We start from the raw sequence: 23,147 nt of genomic DNA on the forward strand, positions 1-23,147 counted from the left end.
TCATCAGATGCTATATGTAAAATGCAGCATGACACGATGTTATGTCATCCCCAGAGGATACAACGGTGGCCTTCTGTAGTTCTTATGGTGTAACAGAAACACGTAAGTCATTAAACAAATGGAAAAGAATGCAGCAATGTAAAATAATCTTTCTTTTTTTTTTTAACTCGACACTTTGATGTGCCAGTTCCTCTGCTTAGACCTGCCATTAATCCTGCATTGTAACAGGTTCCAGACCTCCGGTCTCTTAAATATTTGTTTCTGCCCTAACCTTCACCCGTTGCATAGCATCTTTCATGTCTACAGCTAGTCTACTTCAGCTCCTGCAATACAGCTACAGTTCTGAGTCCAGGGTTCGAATTACGGCGGGTCTGACCCTCCTAATTAAGACTTGGACCCCCCCGAAAAAGAGATAAAAACAATAGTTCGGGGGAGTCGAAACGTTTGTATATCCGATGCTATATAGCCCTGGAGAATAAGCTAACCTCCTCGATGGTCATTGTATAACTGTTTTTATACTGGTCTTTCTTTTAACAGCAAAGGAAACCCGCCGGACATCTGTTGGAAAATTATTACTCTCCTTTAAGCTAACCATAGTAACCATGATAAACAATGTAACCACAATGTATTCATTATTATAGGGGTGAATCAATGTAATCATTTATATTAAAAGTTATAACTATACAATCTTTGGTATTACAAGAAATATCAAGTTCTCTGTGTTCAAAAAGAAGAGGTCAGTGAGGCTCTTAAGGATTGCCTGTGAGATAAGGAAGGAGCCTCTGCCAGAGTGTTGTTGTCATTAACAACGCAGGCAGATGGCGAAACGTTCAAGGTCTCATGGTACGTCTTATACCACTAATAAGCAGGGCAGTAACTATTGGTGACCACTTGTGCTAGGAGTAAAAGGAAAATAAGAAATAATGATATGATGTAATACAGAGTTGAGAGGGAATCTGTGAGGCTGGGCCGGCAGAGGCGCCCCATTACAAAGAGATGAGGTAATGTGTATCTTTTTGGGGGAATTGATAAGAACATGTATAAGAATCGGTGCTTTGTGAGAATGCGTCAGTCACTCCCCGGGACCTGACTCAGTTTGTTGTATGCCTTTTGAACTATACAATAAACTTACACTGCATCTGACTCATTGTTAGACTCCTATTGTTTTGTCACAGAACAGGTATCGTGTGGCGTTGGGACTCAGTCTCATTTGGCCCAGGCTGAGAATTTCACCCACACATCCCTACTCTCCACTCCCCCCTTCCAGTTGCATTTTGCTAGAAATGAGGCTGTTAACTTGGTGTTGAACTTAGTGTTGTAGGACGCTGTAACTGCCACGTATTTAAATTTCAGATGAGTTGTTATCCTTGTTAGCCTACTGACACAGAGAATGTTTTATACACTCATGAAAACTTATACAAGTGGGTCTCCAAAAATACACTATAAAACATCCAATATTTTTCCGAGCACGTGCATAAATCGGCGTCCAGTTGCCAAAGCAACCGTGGCGAATTATTTCCACAGCCACGATGATGTGGTTCGGTAGTTAGACAGCTCTGGAAATACAAGAACTCCACACTGCGACTCAATGGTTTCTTGCCGCAATTACAGCAACTGTGAGAAGCAGAACTTTCCAGAGAGTTCTAAGAATGTCATATAAATGGGTTGAGCACGTCACTGCAGCTTGTTCGGTTGTATTGCGGGCTAGCATTGAAGACGAAAACGCATCTTTGCTTAGGGCTTGTGACACAGCCATCCGGGTGTACCGATCAGAGTCACTATGGCAGTCGTTGGGTTTGATGTCGGATATCAAAACAGCCTCATCGCAGTTGTGAAAAGCGGAGGCATCGAGATAATAACAAATGAATTCACAGACCGATGCACGCCGTAAGTTGATGTTCACAGTCGTGGTTCCTGAATGTTGCTTTGAAAAAAAGAGAGAAGAACTTACACCGTTTTTGTGCTGCAAGTGAAGTAAATGTCGATAATATATACATGATCTTTCAGCAATGAACACCATGCTACATTTTTTTGTTTTTATCTAAGTTATTTGGTTTATTTATGAGGCATTTAAGGTTTTAACTTTGGTAACGTGGGTTCGTGTTTCGTAGGGCTGTCGTATCATTTGGTCCAAAGAACAGAACCATCGGTAATGCTGCTAAAAATCAGGTGGGCGTATTCGTTTCCACTGCTGACCATTTTTGGTTTCCACTGCATGATGTTACCTTTCCCTAAGTCACTCTACAAATACTCCAACAGTTTAGATATTTGTGGGATCTTATTGTCCTTCGCATCTGTTTCACATGATAACAAATGCTGGAAGCACAGTGTGTCATTTTAAAAGATTACACGGCAGATTATTTCGTGACCGGGTGGTTCAAGATGAGAAAGCAAATTTGCCCTATGATCTTGTACCGCGATGTGATGACAGAGTCGGAATCAAGGTAAATGAGTGTTTAATGTATATTCCATTTTAGAACTGGACAGAGTGATTTTGTGGTACAAAAAGTCCCTGGCGCTCTGCTTCACATCAAGTCTCGTAACATGTTTTACCTGTTACAACATTCATAGGGTACAGGTAACTGTCAAAATGAAGAAAAAAATGTCCACATGGAGTGCACCCCACTAACCCCCCCCCCCTCCTCCCCCCAAAAAAGTCACCAGAACTCAGAACAGACTCAGTGCGCCTGGCGTTTTCCAGGTGTCAGGGAACTCCCTTGACAGAGAGGTGACAGCGTTCAACATGTTCTGTCAGTCAGAGTTTGGTTTGGGCCATGGCACCACCCCAGAATCTCCTTTAGGTTGAGATCTGGTGATTGAGATGTCCACAGCCTGTTCTTTATATTATTTCATTTCATAAATGCAATCAGTGACCACTCATGCCTGTGTCTGTGTTTCATTACGTTCTCTCAACGATTATACGGAAATAATGATCAAACCATTTCACCTGCTGATCTCTTATTTATTATTGTAAACAAAGTCGTAAAATCAAATGAGCCTGTCAAAATCCACCACAAAGAAACGTCCATATTGCCGTCAAATCAGTGTGTGCCACAGCATGCAGAGAACAGTCCTGTAGTTACAGTGTGCTTATTTAACAGCCAGAGGGATGATTAATCTAACTGTATGAGACTCTTTCCTGCAGTCATAGCATCACTTTATTCATTAATGGGTATTTTTAAGTGTAGCCTGAAAAGGAATTTGTGAGCTGAAACCCTATCACTGTATCCTTCTCTGTAAAGCGTTTCCCTCTCTGTAAAGTATTCCCTCATTGTGAGGCATTCGCTCTCTGTAAAGTATTTCCGTCTCTGTATTGCAGCTGTTTAACTCTGAGTACACCTCAGATTGCTGGAGCTCCAGGCTTATGCAGTCAGCTGATTTAGACTGACTGTCGCCTGTCTTTCAAAGCCACTGAGATCCTTGTTCCTGAAGCAATACTCAAAATAATGGGTAACAGAGCATGCCAAGTGTTTCATACCTGACCCAGGGCAGGGTGGGATGATCTTAGGGCTGCACGATTTGGGGAAAATATCTTGCGATTTTTCTGACATATTGAGATTGCGATTTGATTTGTGATATAATTTTTTAAAGTCAGGCTTCAGTTCAGTATTCACTGTGTAACAGATTTAAAATCATCAGCATTACCACATGAGATATCATCAAAATATGAACTGCTCTATATTCTAGTGCAAGGATGAGAACTTAAATATTTTGCTTCCGACATGTAGGCCTATTTATTACATTTTTTCATTACACGGCTTTGTTGAATACTCGATTCTGATTGGTCAATTACGGCATTCCACGGTCTGTTATTTCTGATTACCAGACGGCTGCTATGAATAACAAACCGTTGCTTTGGACGCAGTGCTGATCACTAACGGATTATTTTTTAGCAGAAGCAATAAAATAATTTTTAAATCATTATTTTGTGTAAAAGAATTTTTTGTTTGTTTAGTAAGTAGCCGTGAATAAGCGGGATAATGTACAGCGAGCTGGTCATTATTGTGTAATAAACTCCGACAGGGTGAGGACCCCGACGCGAATCATCTTGTCGGGGCTTATTTCGCAATAATGACCGGTTCGGTTTGCTGTACATTATCCCTTATTTAATTGGTTTAGAACATAGAACAATCGAACATAATTATCCCAACAGCTATGACATTGGCCCTGTTTACACTTGGTTTTAAAATGCGTCTTGGGCGATCGGATCACAAGTGGACAGCCGACACACATTGCCGTTTACACACCTGTGTCTGTCATTCGTCCCCAAGGTGTCCAGCTGACGACTTGTGTTCGGATTCTGTTACTGTTATGTCACTTTAGCTAGAAGGTTATTACGTCTGTCTCTGTCGGGGACGCATCAAGACGTTTACACTATAAAAGATATGTGGTCAAATGCATCCCCCTCACCTCGGCAAGTGGTTTGAGTGATCGGATCACAGTGCGTCTTGTATTAAGCGCTGTCCACTTGTGATTCGACCACGTGTAAACAGGGCCTGTGTTAAGTTACATAAATAAAGTAATAATAATGCTAAAATAAAAAAAAAAAGCCCAACGTTGCCTCTAGCTCAGAAGAGGCCATTGTTCTGTACCACGAATGTAACGTTTTCCTAAGGTTTCACGTGTTTGTTGTTGGTGGGCGTATACGCAGTCGCCTTGGGTCACTTCTGATTGGTGAACATGACTGGTGCATGAGAAGCACGGCACTTCTGATTGGTGAGCATGACTGTCACTCAACGAGAACGGTATGGATTCATTGACACAATTGCCAATATGCATACTCTGTTCCGTATTCAGAGTCAGCCAGCTGTCTCACTTCCGGTGCTCGTATCTTCAACGGACTAGCTATGGCGTTTTTCACTCGGTCGCTTCAAGACTTATCAGGACTTACTGTACGTTCACACTGAGCGCGGCGAGAGCGTCAAAGTGACCGGAAGTCATTCATTTTCAATGAGAGCCAGCATCTTTAAGCGGCGAAGAGCGTCGCGGCAAAGGGCGTCGCGGCGAGGGTGGTTTGGGCGTCAAAATACAGTTGAAGTTCGGTTAACTTTATGGTAATGAGATATGACGCGGTTGGGCTGCAACCAATAGAAACTTGGAAGTGCGCCGCTTTAGAGAATTGTAGAGATCACGACAGTATAAACTATTGTTCCCACAAAACTTTTGGTCCTAAGCAAAATGGAGGAGAAACTGATTATATCGGTGGTGGGTTTCCCCATGTTGTACTGTAATGTAGGTTATGCACAAACGTTAGCGTTAATTAAAGACCAAGGCTAGTAAACGTGTCCTATAAACTCCATGCTGGAATTTGACCTAGCCTATCATTAACACAAAAGACACACAACAACAAAAAGCTTTTAAGTAGTGTTTTTCATTAGTTAATTTTGTTACGAAATATGTAATTATCATTGTTTATTTATTTCTGTCATCGGTCGATTTCGCACCTTCACATTTAAAATATCTCATAAGGTTAACTTATAGCCTACTGGTGGTCAGTCAGCACAAAGATACCGCTCGACCTGTTAGTTTGCTTTATAGCCCCTTTAAAAACATTTGCATAACCAAGCTTTCCGAAGGAACTTGTACACGCCTATTTCATCAGCGGCAGAGCGTCCACAGTGTTCAACAGCGTCGTTGGCAGGGAGGTTTGGGCGACTCTTGACGCTCTCGCCGCTCTCAGTGTGAACGTACAGTTACTGTAAACGATGTTAGTCGCATTATTCAAGCCTCATCCCACACGTCTACAGCTAAAAAGGAGAAGGGCTTCAAACTATACGTTTCAAGCTACATCCACAATTACGAAGGTAAGATCCGAACGCGTGATGTTAGCCCTTAACATGTTTGTGCATTAGCTAAGGCTACTTTATGTCATGTCCCATGAATCATACTAGTGTGTAAAAATCTGTAAAAGTAATGGGATTCACAGAAACTAGATTGAGTTCTGTCACATCTTTTACTCACGTTCTGTGTACTCATGTATTCTCCTTTATAATGAAAGTTCACCAATTTATTGTTAATAGAAAGAACGCTTTAATGTTTAACTGTACTTGCAGCGCTTACCGTATGTATTGTAACAGATTTGTGTATGTTCACAGATTGTGCTTAGGGATTCCCATCCTGTGCAGCTACTAAGTTGCCAGTGTACCTGTGTGGCTCCCCCGAGACAAGGAAATCACAAAAAACGGTTAAAGAAAAAATTGACTATTTCTTTTTTTTATTTTTACCTCTACGCTTCCCTTGATACTTAGACTTAGATAGGACTGAGTTGTAAATGTGTGAAAAGCTTAATTACTTCTATAAGATGAAATTTAAATTATGGATTATTGTAAATAGTAGTAGTTAGTGGTATACAACTTAAACATGATTTTTTTATTATTATTATTATTATTGTTGTTGTTATCATAATTGTTGTTATCATCATCATCATCATCATCATCATTATTATTATAATTATTATTATTTCATATATGAATATATTATACCAGTGATCCTCAACTCTAGTCCTGGGGGCCCTCTGTCCTGTCTTTGTTTTAACTCTTCATTACCACAGTTAATTGAGCTAATCAAGGGCCTGATGATTAACTGATCAGTGGAATCTGGTGTGTCAGTCCTGAGTTAAAACAAGGATGTGCAGGACAGTGGGCCCCCAGGACTGGAGTTAAGAATCACTGTATTATACTAATGTCATATGTATGTGTATGTATGTATATATGTATATACATTATTATTATTATTGTTATTATTATTATTGTTACATTTCATGTAAGAATATACCATACTAATGCCATATGTATGTGTGTGTGTGTATATATATATTATATAATAATATATTAATATTATTATGATCATTATTATCATCATTATTATTATTATTATTGTAGTCATACATGAAACATAATAATATTATACTAATGTAATGTGTGTGTGTGTATATATATATATATATACCAGTCTCATATAGTAAATGACTAACAGTGTAATAAAGATGTGTTTTGGTGTCTTGTGTAAACTACGGTGAATGTTATAGAAAGGTAGGTGAACAGAATTGACAGATGGGTGACCAAAAAAATCCGACTACTAGTTAAATTGGACAAAGTGAATGTATTTCAGTAAACCAATATTCATTAACTTGAACAATATAAAACATTCATTCATTCATTTTTGAAGCCGCTGACCCTAATTAGGGTAGCGGGGGGGTGCTGGATTATATCCCAGCGTTCATTGGGTGACAGGTGGGGAAACACCCTGGACAGGTTGCCAGTCCATCGCAGGGCAGATACACAAACACGTTCACACACACATTCACACCTAAGAATCAATTTAGTGTCTCCAATTCATCCAGACCTGCATGTCTTTGGACTGTGGGAGGAAACCAGTGCTTCCGGGGGAAACCCACGCAGACATGGGGAGAACATGCAAACTCCACACAGAGAGGACCCTGGCCGCCCTGCCGGGAATCGAACCGAGGAACTTCTTGCTGTGAGGCGACAGCTAGAACAGGCTCCAGCACCCCCCGCGACCCTAACTAGGATAAGCAGCTCTGAAAATGAATGAATATACAGATAATTGCTATTTACAAGATTTACATTTTATCCTCAAGACAATGTACATCAATGTACAAGTGCTACTCTGGCTTCTTCGCCCAAGCTTTTACAAGAGGCCCATTTTCATAGTTTGTCAGGAGACATGCAACGGTATACAGTTGATTAATGTTGCCAAAAAGCCGGAGTGGAATCTTAGTGTCAAAGAACTTGTGTTCCTTCACTCTGTGTATGAGACGCTCCACATGCACCCTGAGGCGTGCAATGGCTTGGGTCTCCCTGACCTCACAGGCAGACATCTGGGATCTGCCAGAGAGAAATGCCGGCCTGTATATCTTACACGGCACAAAGTCATCAACAAGAAAACCTTGGTCGACCTTGGTGGCCATCCCAGGTCTCAAAAGGGACAGAATTCCAGACTCTCACATGATCTGTTTGTCACTGATAGATCCCCCGGTCTTGAAGGTGGAACGGAGAAATTGTTCCACTCAAACAATGCTGGAACAGCTCCCTTCTTTAAAAGTCGCCGCCCTCTGTCGGACTCGGGCTCACAAACGTCCTCTTTTTTAAAATGCCGACTATAAACTCAGGTATGGGGAGTTACTGCAAAGTTCTCCCTCCGGATAGCGATAATCCATTTTCACCTGGTTTCTGGATTGGCGAGAAATGTATGGAAACTTAGAACTTTGTGGTACTTACTGGAGGCTGTACACAAAGGCACACAACAGTGTTCAGCTGTAGCGCTATCAGTTCGTTGAAACTTAAATTTCTTTCTCTCAGACATTATCGACACTCAACAAAAATCCTAGCAACACTAATAACCTGATACTCTAATAGCCTAATAACCAATAACCTGATAACCTTGATAACCACCATGGCTAACGGAAGTGATTTAGCTGGCAGACATTTTACCGGAAGTACGTCAGGACCACCGTGTGCATATAGCCTGTTTAAACTCCTTTTGCTATTTGCTAATCTCATTGTCTCAAATCGCGATTTCAATTTGAATTCAATTAATCATTCAGCCCTAGATGATCTCCACAGCAGCAACTGGAAGCACTTAGTTTCAGTAAATGTTATATCCCTCATTTACTCTACTTAACTGCACTCTTGCCTCATTTGAAAAGGACCTTAATGAGAAGTGGTATGAAGGCTGGTGTATTAAAGAGCCACCAGAGCATCTGAAGTGAAACACCTAGGGCAGGCCTAGGGCATACACATTTATGGATACTCACTCATATTTCTCAAAACACAGTCACACCAGCGGTCCCACCAACAGTACTCTACCCATCATATTAGGCGATGTCATCAATTACATCATGTTTGTTAGACTTTATTAAGCCTGATAACATCTTAAAATTTCCATTTGGTGTTTATGTAGTGATGTGAAACAACTGGTTGGCTGTATTCTAACTGGTTAACTGTGTATTCTGAATGGTTGACTGTGGTCTAACTAGTTGACTGTGTATTCTGGTTGACTGTGTATTCTAACTGTTTGACTGTGTTCTAACTGGTCGACTGTAACCTGATTGTTCAATGTGAAGCTAAGGTCTTCTGGTCTGTTTCTTGTGCAAATGGAGCTGGCAGTTGACTGAGAGACTAACTGTGTGTTACTGTCTTGTTCAGGTTGCGTACCTTGGTAAAGAACATCTGTTTAGCATTGAGCAGGTTAGTGCCATGCTGCTGACCAAAATGAAAGAAAGTGCAGAGGCCAATTTACAGAAGAAAGTAGTGGACTGTGTCATCTCTGTAAGTTTCCTACGATGTTTTGTTGTTCCACACAATCTGGGCTTACACACTAATGTATGTTATAAGCAATATTTTATTAAGTCACTGTGGGAGGAATATTCCATTCTCCCACACACAGATCCTTCTTTTGTACGCATGCTTAGTCTAGATTGTACTGTGGAATGGAAATTTCAGGAAGACTTTTGATATTTAAGGCAAGATGAGTGAATCACAGCTAATCTTGGATCTGTTTGTGGTGTAGTCACGTGGCATACATATCAAACTGTGTTTTATTTGTGTGTGTTGTTTTTGGCCATCCAAATGATTTTTGTCATGCATAGATCCCTTCATTCTTCACTGATTCAGAGAGAAGGTCTGTGTTGGATGCTGCCAGAATTGCTGGCATGCATTGCCTGAGGCTTTTAAATGACACCACGGCAGGTATGCTTTGATTGGTTAGAGACCATTGTGCAAATTATGTCTTGATTGCAAGAGAAAATGTTCTGACAGTGTTTTCTCACTCTCCTTTTCAGTGGCTTTGAATTATGGCATATACAAACAGGATCTTCCAACTCCAGATGAAAAACCCAAGTTAGTGTTCTTTGTGGACATGGGCCATTCAGCCTTACAGGTTTCTGCCTGTGCGTTTAACAAGGGAAGACTAAAGGTAAAACTTCATCTGACACACCTGCTTCACATCTACCCGCGCAGTTTACAGGCAAGTTTGAATGTTCCCCTGTACTTCAGGTGCTGTCCACAGCTTTCGATCCATTTCTGGGTGGCAGAGACTTCGATCAGAGGCTTGTGGAGTATTTCTGTGCTGAGTTCAAAGCCAAGTATAAGTTGGAAGTGAAGTCGAAGACTCGGGCTCTGTTGCGGCTTCAGCAGGAGTGTGAGAAACTCAAGAAACTGATGAGTGGCAACTCCACAGACATTCCTTTCAGCATTGAGTGTTTTATGGATGACAAGGATGTTTCTGGAAAGATTAATAGGTATGAACTGACTGCTCAAGAGAGGTTACCATCTGACATGGCACAATGTGTATCAGACACATTAGACCAATGGACTTCACAAGTTTCCCACTGTTTTGGACTCTTTGTATGTTTTGTTTATGGCAGCATCTAAAATTGCATCTTTGTCCACGATATTGCTTGGCAGATATCTAACTATGAAAACCACCTACAGCAAACTTGAACTCTAACCTTACTGCTCCTATTACTCCATCAGCACATAAACTTCACATAAAAATCTCTCGCTAAGTCATTCATTTGAATCCTTGACTAAAACTGCTTTTAGTCAAGGATTCAAATGAATGAGTTAGCGAGAGATTTTTACGCGAAAACAAAAGGCACTTTACATTTCTAAATTTATTAGAAGTAAGATGTAAGCCATTCAGTGTTTTTATTTCCCCACAGGACCAAATTTGAGGAGTTATGTGCTGATCTGATAGAGCGTGTGACGGTGCCCCTGGTCGCTGCGCTGGAGCAGGCTCAGGTGCAGCTTCAGGACATCAGCACTGTTGAGATAGTTGGGGGAGCCACACGCATTCCTGCAGTGAAAGCACAGATCAGCAAGTTCTTTAAGAGAGAGATCAGCACCACACTAAACGCTGATGAAGCTGTGGCCAGAGGCTGTGCTTTACAGGTAAATAAAGATATAGTCTTTGATTTCTGGGTAATGTTTTACCCCTTTTGGTTTAAAAGGAACTACAAGAACATGAAATCTCAGCCAATCCCTGTACTCTGCCAAAAGATTTATTATGTGATTGAGAGGTTTCTAATTTTAGTCTATTTAAGGATTTACCCAAAGCAGATGTTTACCATGTTCCTGTCTGCACCATTAGAGTGATCCGGGGGTGCAGTTTGCAGTCTGTCTGAAAGGCGTGTGTGGCTGGATCTGAAGGAATTCCTCATTCTCAGAGCAAATTGATTTTCACGTTTAAAACAAAGAAATAAGAAATTCAAAAAAGTCTCTGGGGTTTGTGAATTGGACTTTTCATATGTTCAGAAAGTGTTGTTTTTCAGTAGTTTGTTTTCCAGTTTTTCAATAATTATACTTACAAACCTGCTACTGAGTCATATGTGGCTTGGATTATATTATTGGAAATATACAAAGATCTAGATGTTTCTGAGCAGTCAAACTAAATGTCCTGAAGAAACATGTCCAAATGAAAAGCACTATTCACGTAAAACTAAAACCAAACAAATCTTAGATATAAATCATTTTTGAAAAACAGTTTTTCATAACACCTGTGACGGACTGGCAACCTGTCCAAGGTGTTTCCCCGCCTCTTGCCCAATGAATGCTAGGATAGGCTCCAGCACCCCCCATGACCTTAATTAGGTTAAGCCGCTTAGATAATGAGTGAGAGAGAGAGAGCTTTTCATAACAGACTCGCTAAATCTATTCTCATTGGTCATTAAGAGTTAGCTGACTGAAGGGATCTGTCAGTTTTCTACTAAGGCGTGTTGATGTGGCATTGTTTTTGGCTGTGTTATGTTCTGCTGTGCTATGTTTAGCCAGTGTCATAATAAGCTGAAACATATCATTAACAGACGTAAGAAAACTGAAGCAATACAAATTCATTCATATCATCATGCTCTCCTCCACAGTGTGCCATGCTTTCCCCTGCCTTCAAAGTCAGAGACTTCTCTATTCTGGATGCCATTCCATTCCCTATCTCTCTGTCTTGGACCGCTGAGTCTGATGAAACCAAATCGTAAGCATCTTTCTGTGCTTTCAGCAAGCCAGCCCTAGATAAATATAACCTTATAACACCTGACTCTAGAATCCTTTGTTTAGAAATCTGGCTTGTTTATTTTTTGATGCACTGAAATGGTAAGAAACCAGCTCTTTCTCTCTGTAGGGTTCATGAAATATTTGGCAAGAACTATTTGTTTCCCTCTTCAAAAATGATAACATTCTATAGGAGCAAGCCTTTTGCTCTGGAGGTCTTCTACACAGACCCAGCATCGCTGCCCTTCCCAGAGGCAAAGATTGGTGAGCATCCCTTGAACGCAAAACAAATGTCAGTGTCTCTTTTTGCCTTATCTATAGGGTTCTGATGGATGCAAAGTCCCCTTTTCATTATGTTCAGGATTTTCCTAATTTAACATTTTTATTTATGAATAACTTAAAGGTTGTTGTTAAAAAAAACATGAAAAGTAACAGCTGCAGGACTTGTGATGGTGAAAAGTCTTTATCACTGTGGCTTTTAGATGACAATAATGACATGAGGAGACAATTCATCACCATTTTTTTCAGATAATTTATTACCTTTTTGACTTCACAGGGGAGTATACAGTACAGAATGTTCGACCTCAGGAGACAGGGGAAAGGTCAAAGGTGAAGGTGAAAATGCAGGTGGATGCTAGTGGGATTGTGAGTGTGACCTCTGCCACACTACTGCAGAAGGTCACTGCCGAGGATCCAGAGACCAGCCCTGAGAAAACCAGTCAGGAGGAAAACTGCCATCAAGACGTCTCTGCTGACCTGGAAGATCAGGTACATACCACACAACTCTCCTTTTAAACATAGTTTATACATATGCCAGTATGATGCATAAAATAGGTAAGGTAAGGTAAGGGTAAGGGAACACGATTGTACTGAGCCCTATCAGATTCACTTGTTCATTTCTTTGGTTCATTTTATATGTTTGGTGTTCTATACTCAGATGAAGAACATCATGGAGACATATGTATATAAAGATATTAAAACACATGGCTGCCCCAGTCAAGCTTTATTCTGTCTAGACTTGAAATCAGAGATGTGTGAAATGGAGAAGAGTTTCTATGAGGGTGACAGGGTGCACAGTTGACATGTTGAGGGCAGTAACTATGATGTCAGTGAGAAAAGTGATGTTGACGTGTAATAGTCTACTCCCTGGAACTGTGATTCTAGGACAAGGAGACAAATTGCCAGCTCTCGCTGGACAAAGATGCCCACCCAACAGCACAGTGTTTCCCCATGGAAAAAGAGCAAAGTCTTACTCAGGCAACGAGTGTAAGTGAGTTTGATCTCTCACTTACAGCTTAGTTAGACTACTCTATGTGTGTGTGCATGTATGTGCATGTGTGTGCATGTGTGTGTGAGAGGGTGGGGGGGTGGGAGAAAGAGAGAGAGAGAGAGATGAGTTCTTGTGTATCTTAGATGCATGGTATAGTTTATCATTGTGATTTCTTGGTAGATGAGTGGATGCATACATCATCAGTCATCTTAACTTAAAGAGATTTTGTGCAATGACGCTAATGTATGTCTTGCACTTTTTTCCCTTTCTTCAGCTGAATGAAGAGTTGAACAGTCAGCCCCCACATGCTATGAAAGCAAAGATGAAGGTCAGGCATGTGGGACTGCCTATTGAGGAGAAAAGAATGTTTCAGTTAGGGAAGGACCAGCTGGATGGTTACATTACACAAGAGGTAATGGAATAAAAATCTAAACACTTAGAGGGATTACATAGGATTAAGTGTCCTTGACTCCACATTGTGACTGAAGTGTTCCTGATGCTTACAGAGACTGGAAAGAGCTGCCCATTTGCACACTGTAGTGTGGGAATAAACTGCACTGACCTGCTCAACAGCAACTAGACCTATTTTAAGCATCACACTTTCAGACTTTTGACTTAATGATCATTAAAAAAAAAGAATGCTTAACTATAGAACTGATCTGTTAACATCAGTCTTTAATGTGGTTTTCATTTGTTACATCAATACAGCTGAATCTCTACATTGTAATCCAGAGGACGTTTCCTTACTCTCCTTAGAAAGACTATAGAGAGGACAAACATGGGGATGCAGTTCTTGTCACTGTCTCAATGAAACCACTCTATGGTCTTTGAATAGTAGCCCTGTTGAGCTTAACAGAGAAGCAGATCTGTTCTCAGCACTGAAATCTTTTAACACTCTTCAAACCAGAGCAAAATGGTACAGCAGGACCTCCAGGAGAAGGAGCGGAACAATGCCAAAAACGCTGTGGAGGAGAATGTGTACTATTTCAGACACAAACTGGAAGGGCCTTACCAAAAGTTCCTCAGCGTGGAGGTATAAATACTCACCCAAACTTTATCAGCACCAAACACTTCAGTAATCCAATGCTTGCCTTGGTGACACACTGTTAAAAGTTTCGCAGTGAAGCTGTGCACAGACTGAAATGCATTTTTGTGACTTCTTAACTGTAGTCGTGGATGACTACTGTGTGTTCTTACATGTTAACGCAGAGGTGTAATGCAACTACTGCTTAGATACACTCTGTTGTACTGCAGTCATTCTTTACATATTGATTATTATGGAGAGTTTGTGACACTTAAACATTAAATTCAGGTTAGTCTAACAGTACCAGTCTTGGCAGTGCTTTCACTGCACATTTGTAGTGTTTAGTCAAGGTTCTCTATTCTGGACCAGTATTCCTTTCAATCAAACATTAATGATAAGAACATAGTGCCTTTATTTTTGTGCATGAATTGTTAGTACAGGTTGAGTATCCTTTATCAGGGCTGTGTGGGACCAGAAGTATTTCAGATTTTGGATTTTTTGGGGGATTTTAGAATGCTGTATTTGAATATACATATTGAGATATCTTGGAGCCAACAGAGTGTCAGAGCCACACGTGGGCAAGTGAGGTCAGATGTAGAATTTTCTACTTGTGGTGTCATGTCGGTGCTCAAAAGGTTTTGGATTTTGGAACATTTCGGATTAGGGATGCTCAACCTGTACTGTGATTATTTAACAGGTGTGAGGGGGAGAAGAACTGTGATATGTTTGAACTAATCTCGCTGCTTTAACCAAAAAATAAACTTATTCAAATTTTTTTTGTTTAACAGGACCAGCGGAAGTTCTTTGAGCTGCTGAGTCTCACAGAGGACTGGCTGTATAATGAAGGGGCAGACCAAGACAAACAGACGTATCTAGACAGGCTGGCAGAGATCCATGTGAGCCATTTGTATACAAGTTTTTGAGAGCATTTGTTTTTAGCCAATTAAGCAGCTGGTCATCCCACTTTTAGGCTGCTAATTTCCTTGCTGTGTTCATTCATTTAAATTGTTTTCCCAAAGCAAAGAGGAAAGCCATAATGGCTGTCAGAGTGCTCTGCCCCTTTTAGCCTGGAGTCAAACTGTACCCCAGGGTCAGAGCTTTACTGCCCCAGCCTAGCCAGGCTCAGAGGGGATTGGACCTTAAATATTTAAATGCTTGGACTGTTTCTTTCTTTATTCCTGAATTGCAGATCTTAAGTGTGTTTCCTGAAGCCAGTCTAGTGTTTCACATTGACAAAAGCAGTGATGTAAAAAAATAAATAAGTAAAAATAAAAAAACACACTTGTTTTTCTCTGCAGAAGCTAGGCATGCCTGTGAAAGACAGATACCAGGAGTCTCTGAGGAGACCCAAACTGTTTGAAGAGCTCTCCACTAAAATCCAGGGCTATCAGGGGATCATGGAGGAGTACCAGAATGGGGTGAATATGAAACATTACATTTAAGAATTAGCATTTTGTTTTCCAGGGCATTTTGTACAAACTGTTTTGTTTGGCAGCCTAGGGAAACCATCTGGATGTCTCTGATGTTTGGTTTTGATACAACATGAAAAAAAGACTGAAAAGAGCATGAGAGCATAAAACCTGTAAAGAACTTCCACCTGCTGGACCAGAGCAGCCCTCACTCACGTAAGCTCAGTAATAGATCTGTATTTCTGTGTTTTCCCTCAACAAAAAATCCAAGATGAAGCTTGTCTTCAAGTTATTACAGCAAAACAATCCAACTAACAAAACAACAAAGGATGTTCAAGCAAGCTTTGAGTGCTAATTCAGTGAGAGGTTCTGCACTGCACCAGCTATGACAAGAGCATGAGATGGAACCCAATTAGAACACACAATATAGTAACATCACTGTACCCTGTCTATAGTTTTTGTATAGTATAGTATAGTATAGCAGGGTTGGAAATTAACTTCTTTGATTCCAAAATTTACCAGCCACTCAATTTTTTTACGAACCGCTTTCTTCTGTTAACTGGCAGTGTGTAAGTGCATGTGAAAAATAATACAAGACTTACAATATTCAAGCATAATTATTTAGGTAAATAGTCTATTTTATTTCATAAGGTAAATATTTAAACTCTTAAGGAAAGCACTGACATTCTTTCTCTCTCTCATGCAAACATGTAAGCTAGCACACACACAAACACACACACACACACGAACCATGAACTGATGGAAGTTATTTGAATGATTCGTGGTCTTTTACGGCTTCCAATTTGAGGTTTATAGTCCCAGCAATGAAACTATTAGTTCTCTTATTGGCATCCAAAGCGAGTTGATGACATGCCGAACAGAACATTAACCGTTTCTCAATACGGAGTACGTCAAATTCGGACTCCCATTCTTGGGAGTTCGGACTACCAAGTTCAGCTCGGGAGTCCAGACTCCCCATGACAGGAGGATGTAGTATGCTCAATCTACATTTGGAAGAGCAGCGTTCTTGTTGACATCACAGCTCAGCTAGAGCTAGCTTGGTCTGCTTACAGGTCACATATCCGAACATTTAAAGGGGATGCTGTATTTATTGACCCATATTCTAAATATGAAGTATTACTTTCTCGCCTTAAAAATCTTAGAGCCTACAACTGGTGACAGAACAACAGGCAAAATGCAAACCTTAGTTATGTGGTAGTTCCTCAGCCACCATTGCTGCTACTTTGTGTGAAATGCATTCTGGGAAACTTGACTACCCAGGTCTACACAAGTCACCTCCTGAGAATACATCCGGGTATTTGATCTGTACTTGGCTAGATGCGAACTTTGAATTGGAACAGTACTTCGACCATGACTGATGATGTTTCACAAGTCCATGAGAACGTAAGTATAGAGAAGAATGCATATACTTAGAAACGGCTATTGTCTGGCTTGTCTCGTCGTAAACTAACCAATCACGGGACTCTCCATTGTCGGCTTTTCTCCACTTCTCATTAAAAAAAATGTTTTTGACCTTCGCCTCTTTAGGCTGTGTCTCTACCTGCAGACAACTTAACTACGACAGAGTAGTAGGGCCACACTGAAGAGAAAAAAATTCTGAGATTTGGAGAACAAGATTGTAATATTACGTAGGGTGACCATACGTCCTCTTTTTCCCAGACATGTCCTCTTTTTCGGACCTAAAAATGCGTCCAGCCAGGATTTCTAAATCAGCAAAAAAGTCTGGGCTTTGGCTTTTGCATTCCACAGTCAGCATTCATTGCGTGTGCATTTGCATTGCTTTGACCTTTTTCTTTAGGTCCCGTCCTCTCGCACACCACCAGTGGACGGTCATGTACACTATCATGCCATAAACACTGGTTAAACTGCATCTCATTCATTACCTTTAACACAGTAGCAACAGCCAAGAGACCTTAAGAAAGCCGTAATACCTCCAAAACCTGAATGGAGAGAAATAAGGTCATCTTGCCATTGTTATTTTGTTAGCAGTTATTTGTCTTATTAAAGCCGGCTATTGTGGCAGTTCAGTACAGATGCAGCTTCACATTGCATTGTCAACCATCAGCCTTACATGCGCAACGACAGGAACCAAAAGTGACATACACTAAATTTTCCCAGTAAGTTAGGAGGGGAATGCATCATGTTTTCTTTTTCTTTTTTTCTTGTTAAGACTTTATTCTCACAATACTACGACCTTATTCTCGAAATCTCAGATTTTATTTTCCCTCAATGTGGCCATAATGCTCCATCATACTTAACCCCTGCGATGTAATGCCACATTGTTTTTTTTTTATTTGTTTGTTTGTTTGCTAAAACGTTAGCCTAGGCCCTAGGCTACTTGACCTGAGGTGATTCTTTTTAATCGCCGGTTGCTAGTTAGCATTCTATGCTCAAGGTGCCTTGGTAACTCCCAGTGTCTCCTCCTTAAAGTCTCAGTGAAACAAGCAGATTTGCGATTCAGTCTGCGTTGTGGAATGTCACAAATCACTCTGTTACAATTGCATTATTTGTTTGTATATGCTACTTTTATTTACCCACCACCATGGCTGGTAGGTTGAGTATATTCACTCACCACTACACAGAATCACCTGCATTTGGCGGGTGGTAATTTCCAACCCTGAAGTATAGTATAGTATTTAGTTCTATATGGACAGGGTTATCAACCTAATATTTTGGTTTTAACTGAGGAGTCATTTTTACTGAGACCTATGGCACAGCGTATAAAATCATAGGCTTTATGAGCTAGGTTTGCAACTGTGTCTTCTGATATTTGAGACTGGAAATGACCACTTGTGTATGTGTGCATGTGTGTTTATGTAGGTGTGTGTGTGCGTGTGTGTGAATGCATGTTGTGAAGGACACAGACCCTTCACCGTGTCATGCTTATCAGTTTTTATATTACGCTAAATAACTTGCTTTCTATTTTCTAACACACCTTTCTTTCCCATCTATTACTTTTCTGTCACTATTCCATCACTTTCCCTTTACTATATCTTTGATAAACATTGATCTTTCCATCTCCTAACTTCTTTCTCTATTTTCTTAATTGCCGGTACGTCATTGTTTATTCACCATTGACTTGAGTAGGCCACCATAGGATATAGGAAGGCGAGATTCCTGCTAGGGAGAATCGGCAGTGTTGTGGATATTCCCTCCAGTCTACGAGGCATATATTCTCCGTTTTCTTTAATTAGTGCATTCAGTATGTGAAGACTCGTTTTGTACGTTTGGCTTTGGATAACCTGTCCTTACCGAAAAGAATTATCGCAGTGGAATAGTGGTTGTTGGACTTCCCTGCGGATTGTTGCCCTGACTCCTCTCTCTTCCTGCCGGCTTTTCTCCAGTTTTCCCCGGGTGACTCTCCCTTGCATCTTAAACTCTCCTGTTTGTTACTCTCCTTCCATAAGTAATTCGGCTTGCATGGTTGGCAACGATTTCATTCATTGCCGATGCTATTGGGTGGGATACGTGGATTCTTCAAGGAGAGTCCAGTTAAGGAGCGAACTTTGTGGAGATCACTTCTCTCTTTTCTTTTTGTTTGTTTTTTTTCTCTCTTTCCCTTATTTCTTCATGGTAAAGGAACGCTCAGTTCTGCCCTGTGTATATATGTAAATAAGGCCAGTGAACTGAATCAGTACAATTATGTATTGTATTCGGAACTAAACTGTGTTAACTGACGTCTTGATTGTGTTCATTACCATCTTTACCATTCCTTTTCTTTTTTTTTTGTACAACCAGAACGTATTGTTACTCTTCCATGCAAGCATTTGACATTTCCACCAGACCAACCTTTATGACGCTTCTCAAATTGGACCTCTAAAAACCTGAAAATATATTTAATTATTTGACATGTGTTGTTAATTTTCTCTAATCGGTTTTCATTTTATTTTGGGAATATTGCTTTAAATTTTTGAATGCCTTATGGTTACTATCCTGAAATTTGAGTTAGCTGCAACATGTGAATCTAGGCCCTACTTGACAACATATGCTGGTCTGTTAGGAGTAAAAGTGGCATAGTGTAGACTTGTGTCACGCTGGTGGAGTGGTGCAGGACCCAAGTGCAAGACACGATGATGGAAGTGACAAAACGGAGGACTTTACTTACGAACTGAGGATCAAAATACAAGTGCCAACTAGAACAAACGCGACAACAAAAAGGTGCAGCATAACAGTGTGTTCCAAAACACAAACAAAGATAGACAAGAGACAGGGGAAGCACAAGGGCTTAAATACAAGAGGAAAACTAAACAGGGCAAACATGATTGGACGAAATTAACAAGGGGGGAACGAGGTTAATAAATGAGACAAACAGGAACAGGTGAGGGGCGGAGACAGACACAGAACAGGAGCACAAAGACATATCAAAACAAGGTGCAGGCTGTGACAACTTGCCTATTTTCTTTATTTTTCCCTTCTTCTTCTCTCTCTCTGTCTTTCTCTGTGACGCTCCCGGAAGGTGTCTGCCGCCCAACTAAAAAGTAGTCCCTTTACAGTCGACCGTTTTTACCTCAACAGTGTGTATGTGTGCGTGTGCGTGTGTGTGAATGCATGTGTATGTGTGCAGGTGTGTGAATGCATGTGTATGTAGGTGTGTTTACTGGTATAGACAAAATATCACTGGTATTTAGACTGCTCATATACTTAGTTAGGGCAGCACAAATAATCAAAATAAGATTGAAATCGCCATATGGCCTCCTGCACTCACTAAACGGCAGCAGACTGCGATTTAATGAAATATGTTTATACTGTAATCACAGAAAATACTCATTTCCGATTGGTTGTCAGGTGTCTATGAAACTCACATGTGGGGATACCTCAAACATAGATCCCGTCTAAAGTTTAATCACCATTCTAAATCAGAGATCCTTAGACATTAAAGGTGTATAACCAGAACAACAGTAGTCATGTCATCCAAATAAAATGAAAGAATTTCCATATCAGTTGTAATTTGTTTAGGGAACTCAAAATTCACTATAATTTAGTTTAAGTTTTGAATGCAGTAACCCAGTTGAAGCACCCCACTAAAATGTGATGGAAATATCGTTTCTTGCTTACTGTCAAGGAATTAAACCATGCTCCCTTGTATCGGAGCATGAAATTCTTTTCAGAAGTATTTAGTGACAGGGAGAGGATGTTAGGCAACTATGCTGTTACAAGCAATTTTTTACCGCTTGTAAAATGAGATCATAAGTCAAATGTTTAACATATTGCAGTTCAACAAATTCGCAATTGCAATATGTGTCAAACCCGTCGTGATACACCCAAATCATGCAGCCCTGTACCTACTTGTTGCAAGGCAAATAACTGATTTATAGGTTTGATGCTGTTATGGTATGTTTGTACAGGGAGACCATTTTTATTTATTTTTACAGGTTTACAAAGAGGCTTTATTTATTATTTAATGGGGTGTCCATAAATTTACAGACAGTTGGCTACCCTGGTTATGGATATCTGACAGTTCCACATTGGATATTGTTCAGAACAGTTCTCAGAAATCTGAATCACTCCAAAAAGTCATAATTTCATCACATGGATGGTTTCTCTAACTATGATACATTTCTTTCATATCACAAATGATGTTATCATTTTCATAAATATCTTTTAGGCATAATTATAAGTGATAATATCATTTTACATGGTGTTTGATGGACCATTAATGATTGAAGACATTTAGGGACAGTATATGACAGTATCTTATATAGTCCCTTGAATTAAATTAGATTAATCCTCATTATAGCCAAAGCGTAATCCCGACAAAAGGTTTCTAACTTGGTGTGAATGATGTAGTTTTTGACAAATTATTAATATTTACTGACAATAATTGTGACAGAATGTGTATCGTAATGAATATATTGTAAAAGAAGGTGTATGTGTGCCCTGCAGACTCAGTAATGAAATCCGTGCCATGTACTTCGTGAAAAAATGTCTGACTGGATGTGTCTAACTGCCATGCAGAGTGAGAACTATAGTCACATTGACAAACCAGACATGGAGAAAGTGAGGAAATGCATTCAGGAAACACAGGAATGGATGACTAACATGAACAAATCTCAAGACAAATTGAGCCCAGATCAGGAGCCGGCTGTGCACAGCTCTGAGATCCACAAGAAGGTCCAGGTGAGGAGAGATTCTGAGCCCCCATATACTCACACGATTAACACATCAGCCAGCTCACTGGGACACTGTGGGAGTGTCAAATCAACCAGACTTCAGCCAGTCAGATGGGGATTTATGTGTCCTCCCTGCAGTAAGATGTGTTTTTGTGTACTTCTCATTTTGACGGGACAGGGAAAAGGCCTGCACATTGCAGTGCTTTGATGTTGATTTTTTTTGTGGACCAGCTGGAGTTTTTCTGAAGTAATCCGTCTGTGCAGTAGAATTCAGATGGGCTTGTCTGGAACAGTTTGAGGCTGAAGCTGAAATGTAATGCTCTATGGAGCAGTGGTTTTGTGAGTGACTGTGTAGCCTGTTTCATCAGAGTGCTGTTACTTTAGGTGAAGGTAAACCAACACAGACAACTCTTTGGTTTACAGTATCTCACTGGTTCGTCATCGCCACTGTGATGCTGTCAAATTTATCAGTAGGGTTTTATGGTCCAGTCCTGTCACAGTTTAATGTAAACTGTAATGTAGTGGAAAAAATGCATCGTTTTATGGTTTGAATCAGAATGCTAGCACAATCCAGCCCATGAAATGAGTTTATTTTCATGTTTTGTATGGTCATATTCATTAGTTTTGTCCCGCTTTAATACCTACACATCCACTCAAGAGTCAAGCCCGGTAAGAATCATTGTCTTTATTTTCTTTATCCTCCATTAAACAGGAGCTGCACAACATGTGTGAGGAGATTGTTACAAAACCCAAGCCGAGGGTGGACTCCCCTGATGAGGAGAAGATGCAGACAGAAAAGACTGCCCAGAGGAAGATCCCAGAAGATGTGACAATGGAACAGATAGATGCTCTCCAAAACAGTGAGAGCAGCACACTCAGCTCTGAGCTGGACTAGAAAACCACGTTGAAAATATGGATGTGCTTCTGTGTCTGAGGCCGCAGGACGTTACAAGATTACATCAATGGAAAACTTTATGTAGACATGTAGACCATTTTTGTGTGTTTTATTCATGGAAATGTCCTCACATGTTTTCCACAGCTCTGTCAGTTCAGTTTTAGCTGTTCAAGACAACAAGGAAAAAAACTTGTAGATCTGTGTCAGAAAACTGGATGGGAGTCTGGTGGCAGTAATTGTACTCCCCACTAAGATGTGCTTGACGTCTACATGGTCAGGCCTGGTCGGAGCAAAGAGTGCTCTTGTTTGATGATCTGAATCTATTCAGGAAGTTTGTGCTGTGCTTTAAGCTTGGATGTGCTGAAGGAGACTGACTACTTGGTAGCAGAAGAGATCCAAAGAACCAAAACCAT

General features: G+C 40.4%; 1 protein-coding gene across 1 annotated transcript; it reads left to right on the plus strand.

Moving 5' to 3' along the window:
• Window positions 1-1,780: 1,780 nt before the first annotated feature.
• Window positions 1,781-22,734, plus strand: hsph1 (heat shock 105/110 protein 1). Its single transcript, XM_030778160.1, has 18 exons — window positions 1,781-1,887; window positions 2,112-2,169; window positions 2,304-2,444; window positions 9,168-9,290; window positions 9,611-9,710; window positions 9,803-9,936; window positions 10,017-10,261; window positions 10,685-10,913; window positions 11,882-11,988; window positions 12,136-12,269; window positions 12,562-12,773; window positions 13,170-13,271; window positions 13,550-13,687; window positions 14,183-14,308; window positions 15,088-15,195; window positions 15,598-15,717; window positions 21,685-21,846; window positions 22,552-22,734. Exons 1-18 carry the CDS (start codon window positions 1,781-1,783, stop codon window positions 22,732-22,734), a joined length of 2,529 nt encoding a protein of 842 aa, XP_030634020.1.
• Window positions 22,735-23,147: the final 413 nt, after the last annotated feature.

Source organism: Chanos chanos, chromosome 6 (genome assembly GCF_902362185.1).
Source record: "Chanos chanos chromosome 6, fChaCha1.1, whole genome shotgun sequence".
Lineage (NCBI taxonomy): Eukaryota > Metazoa > Chordata > Actinopteri > Gonorynchiformes > Chanidae > Chanos > Chanos chanos.

What these genes read in the sequence shown, in the direction of transcription:
- hsph1 (XM_030778160.1), top strand. Translation starts at nt 1,781, where the DNA reads ATGGCAGTCGTTGGGTTTGATGTCGGATATCAAAACAGCCTCATCGCA. An exon ending in CCAGAGGCTGTGCTTTACAG is followed by an intron (nt 10,914 to 11,881) that starts GTAAATAAAGAT and finishes TCTCCTCCACAG; the next exon opens with TGTGCCATGCTTTCCCCTGC. An exon ending in CTGCTGACCTGGAAGATCAG is followed by an intron (nt 12,774 to 13,169) that starts GTACATACCACA and finishes CTGTGATTCTAG; the next exon opens with GACAAGGAGACAAATTGCCA.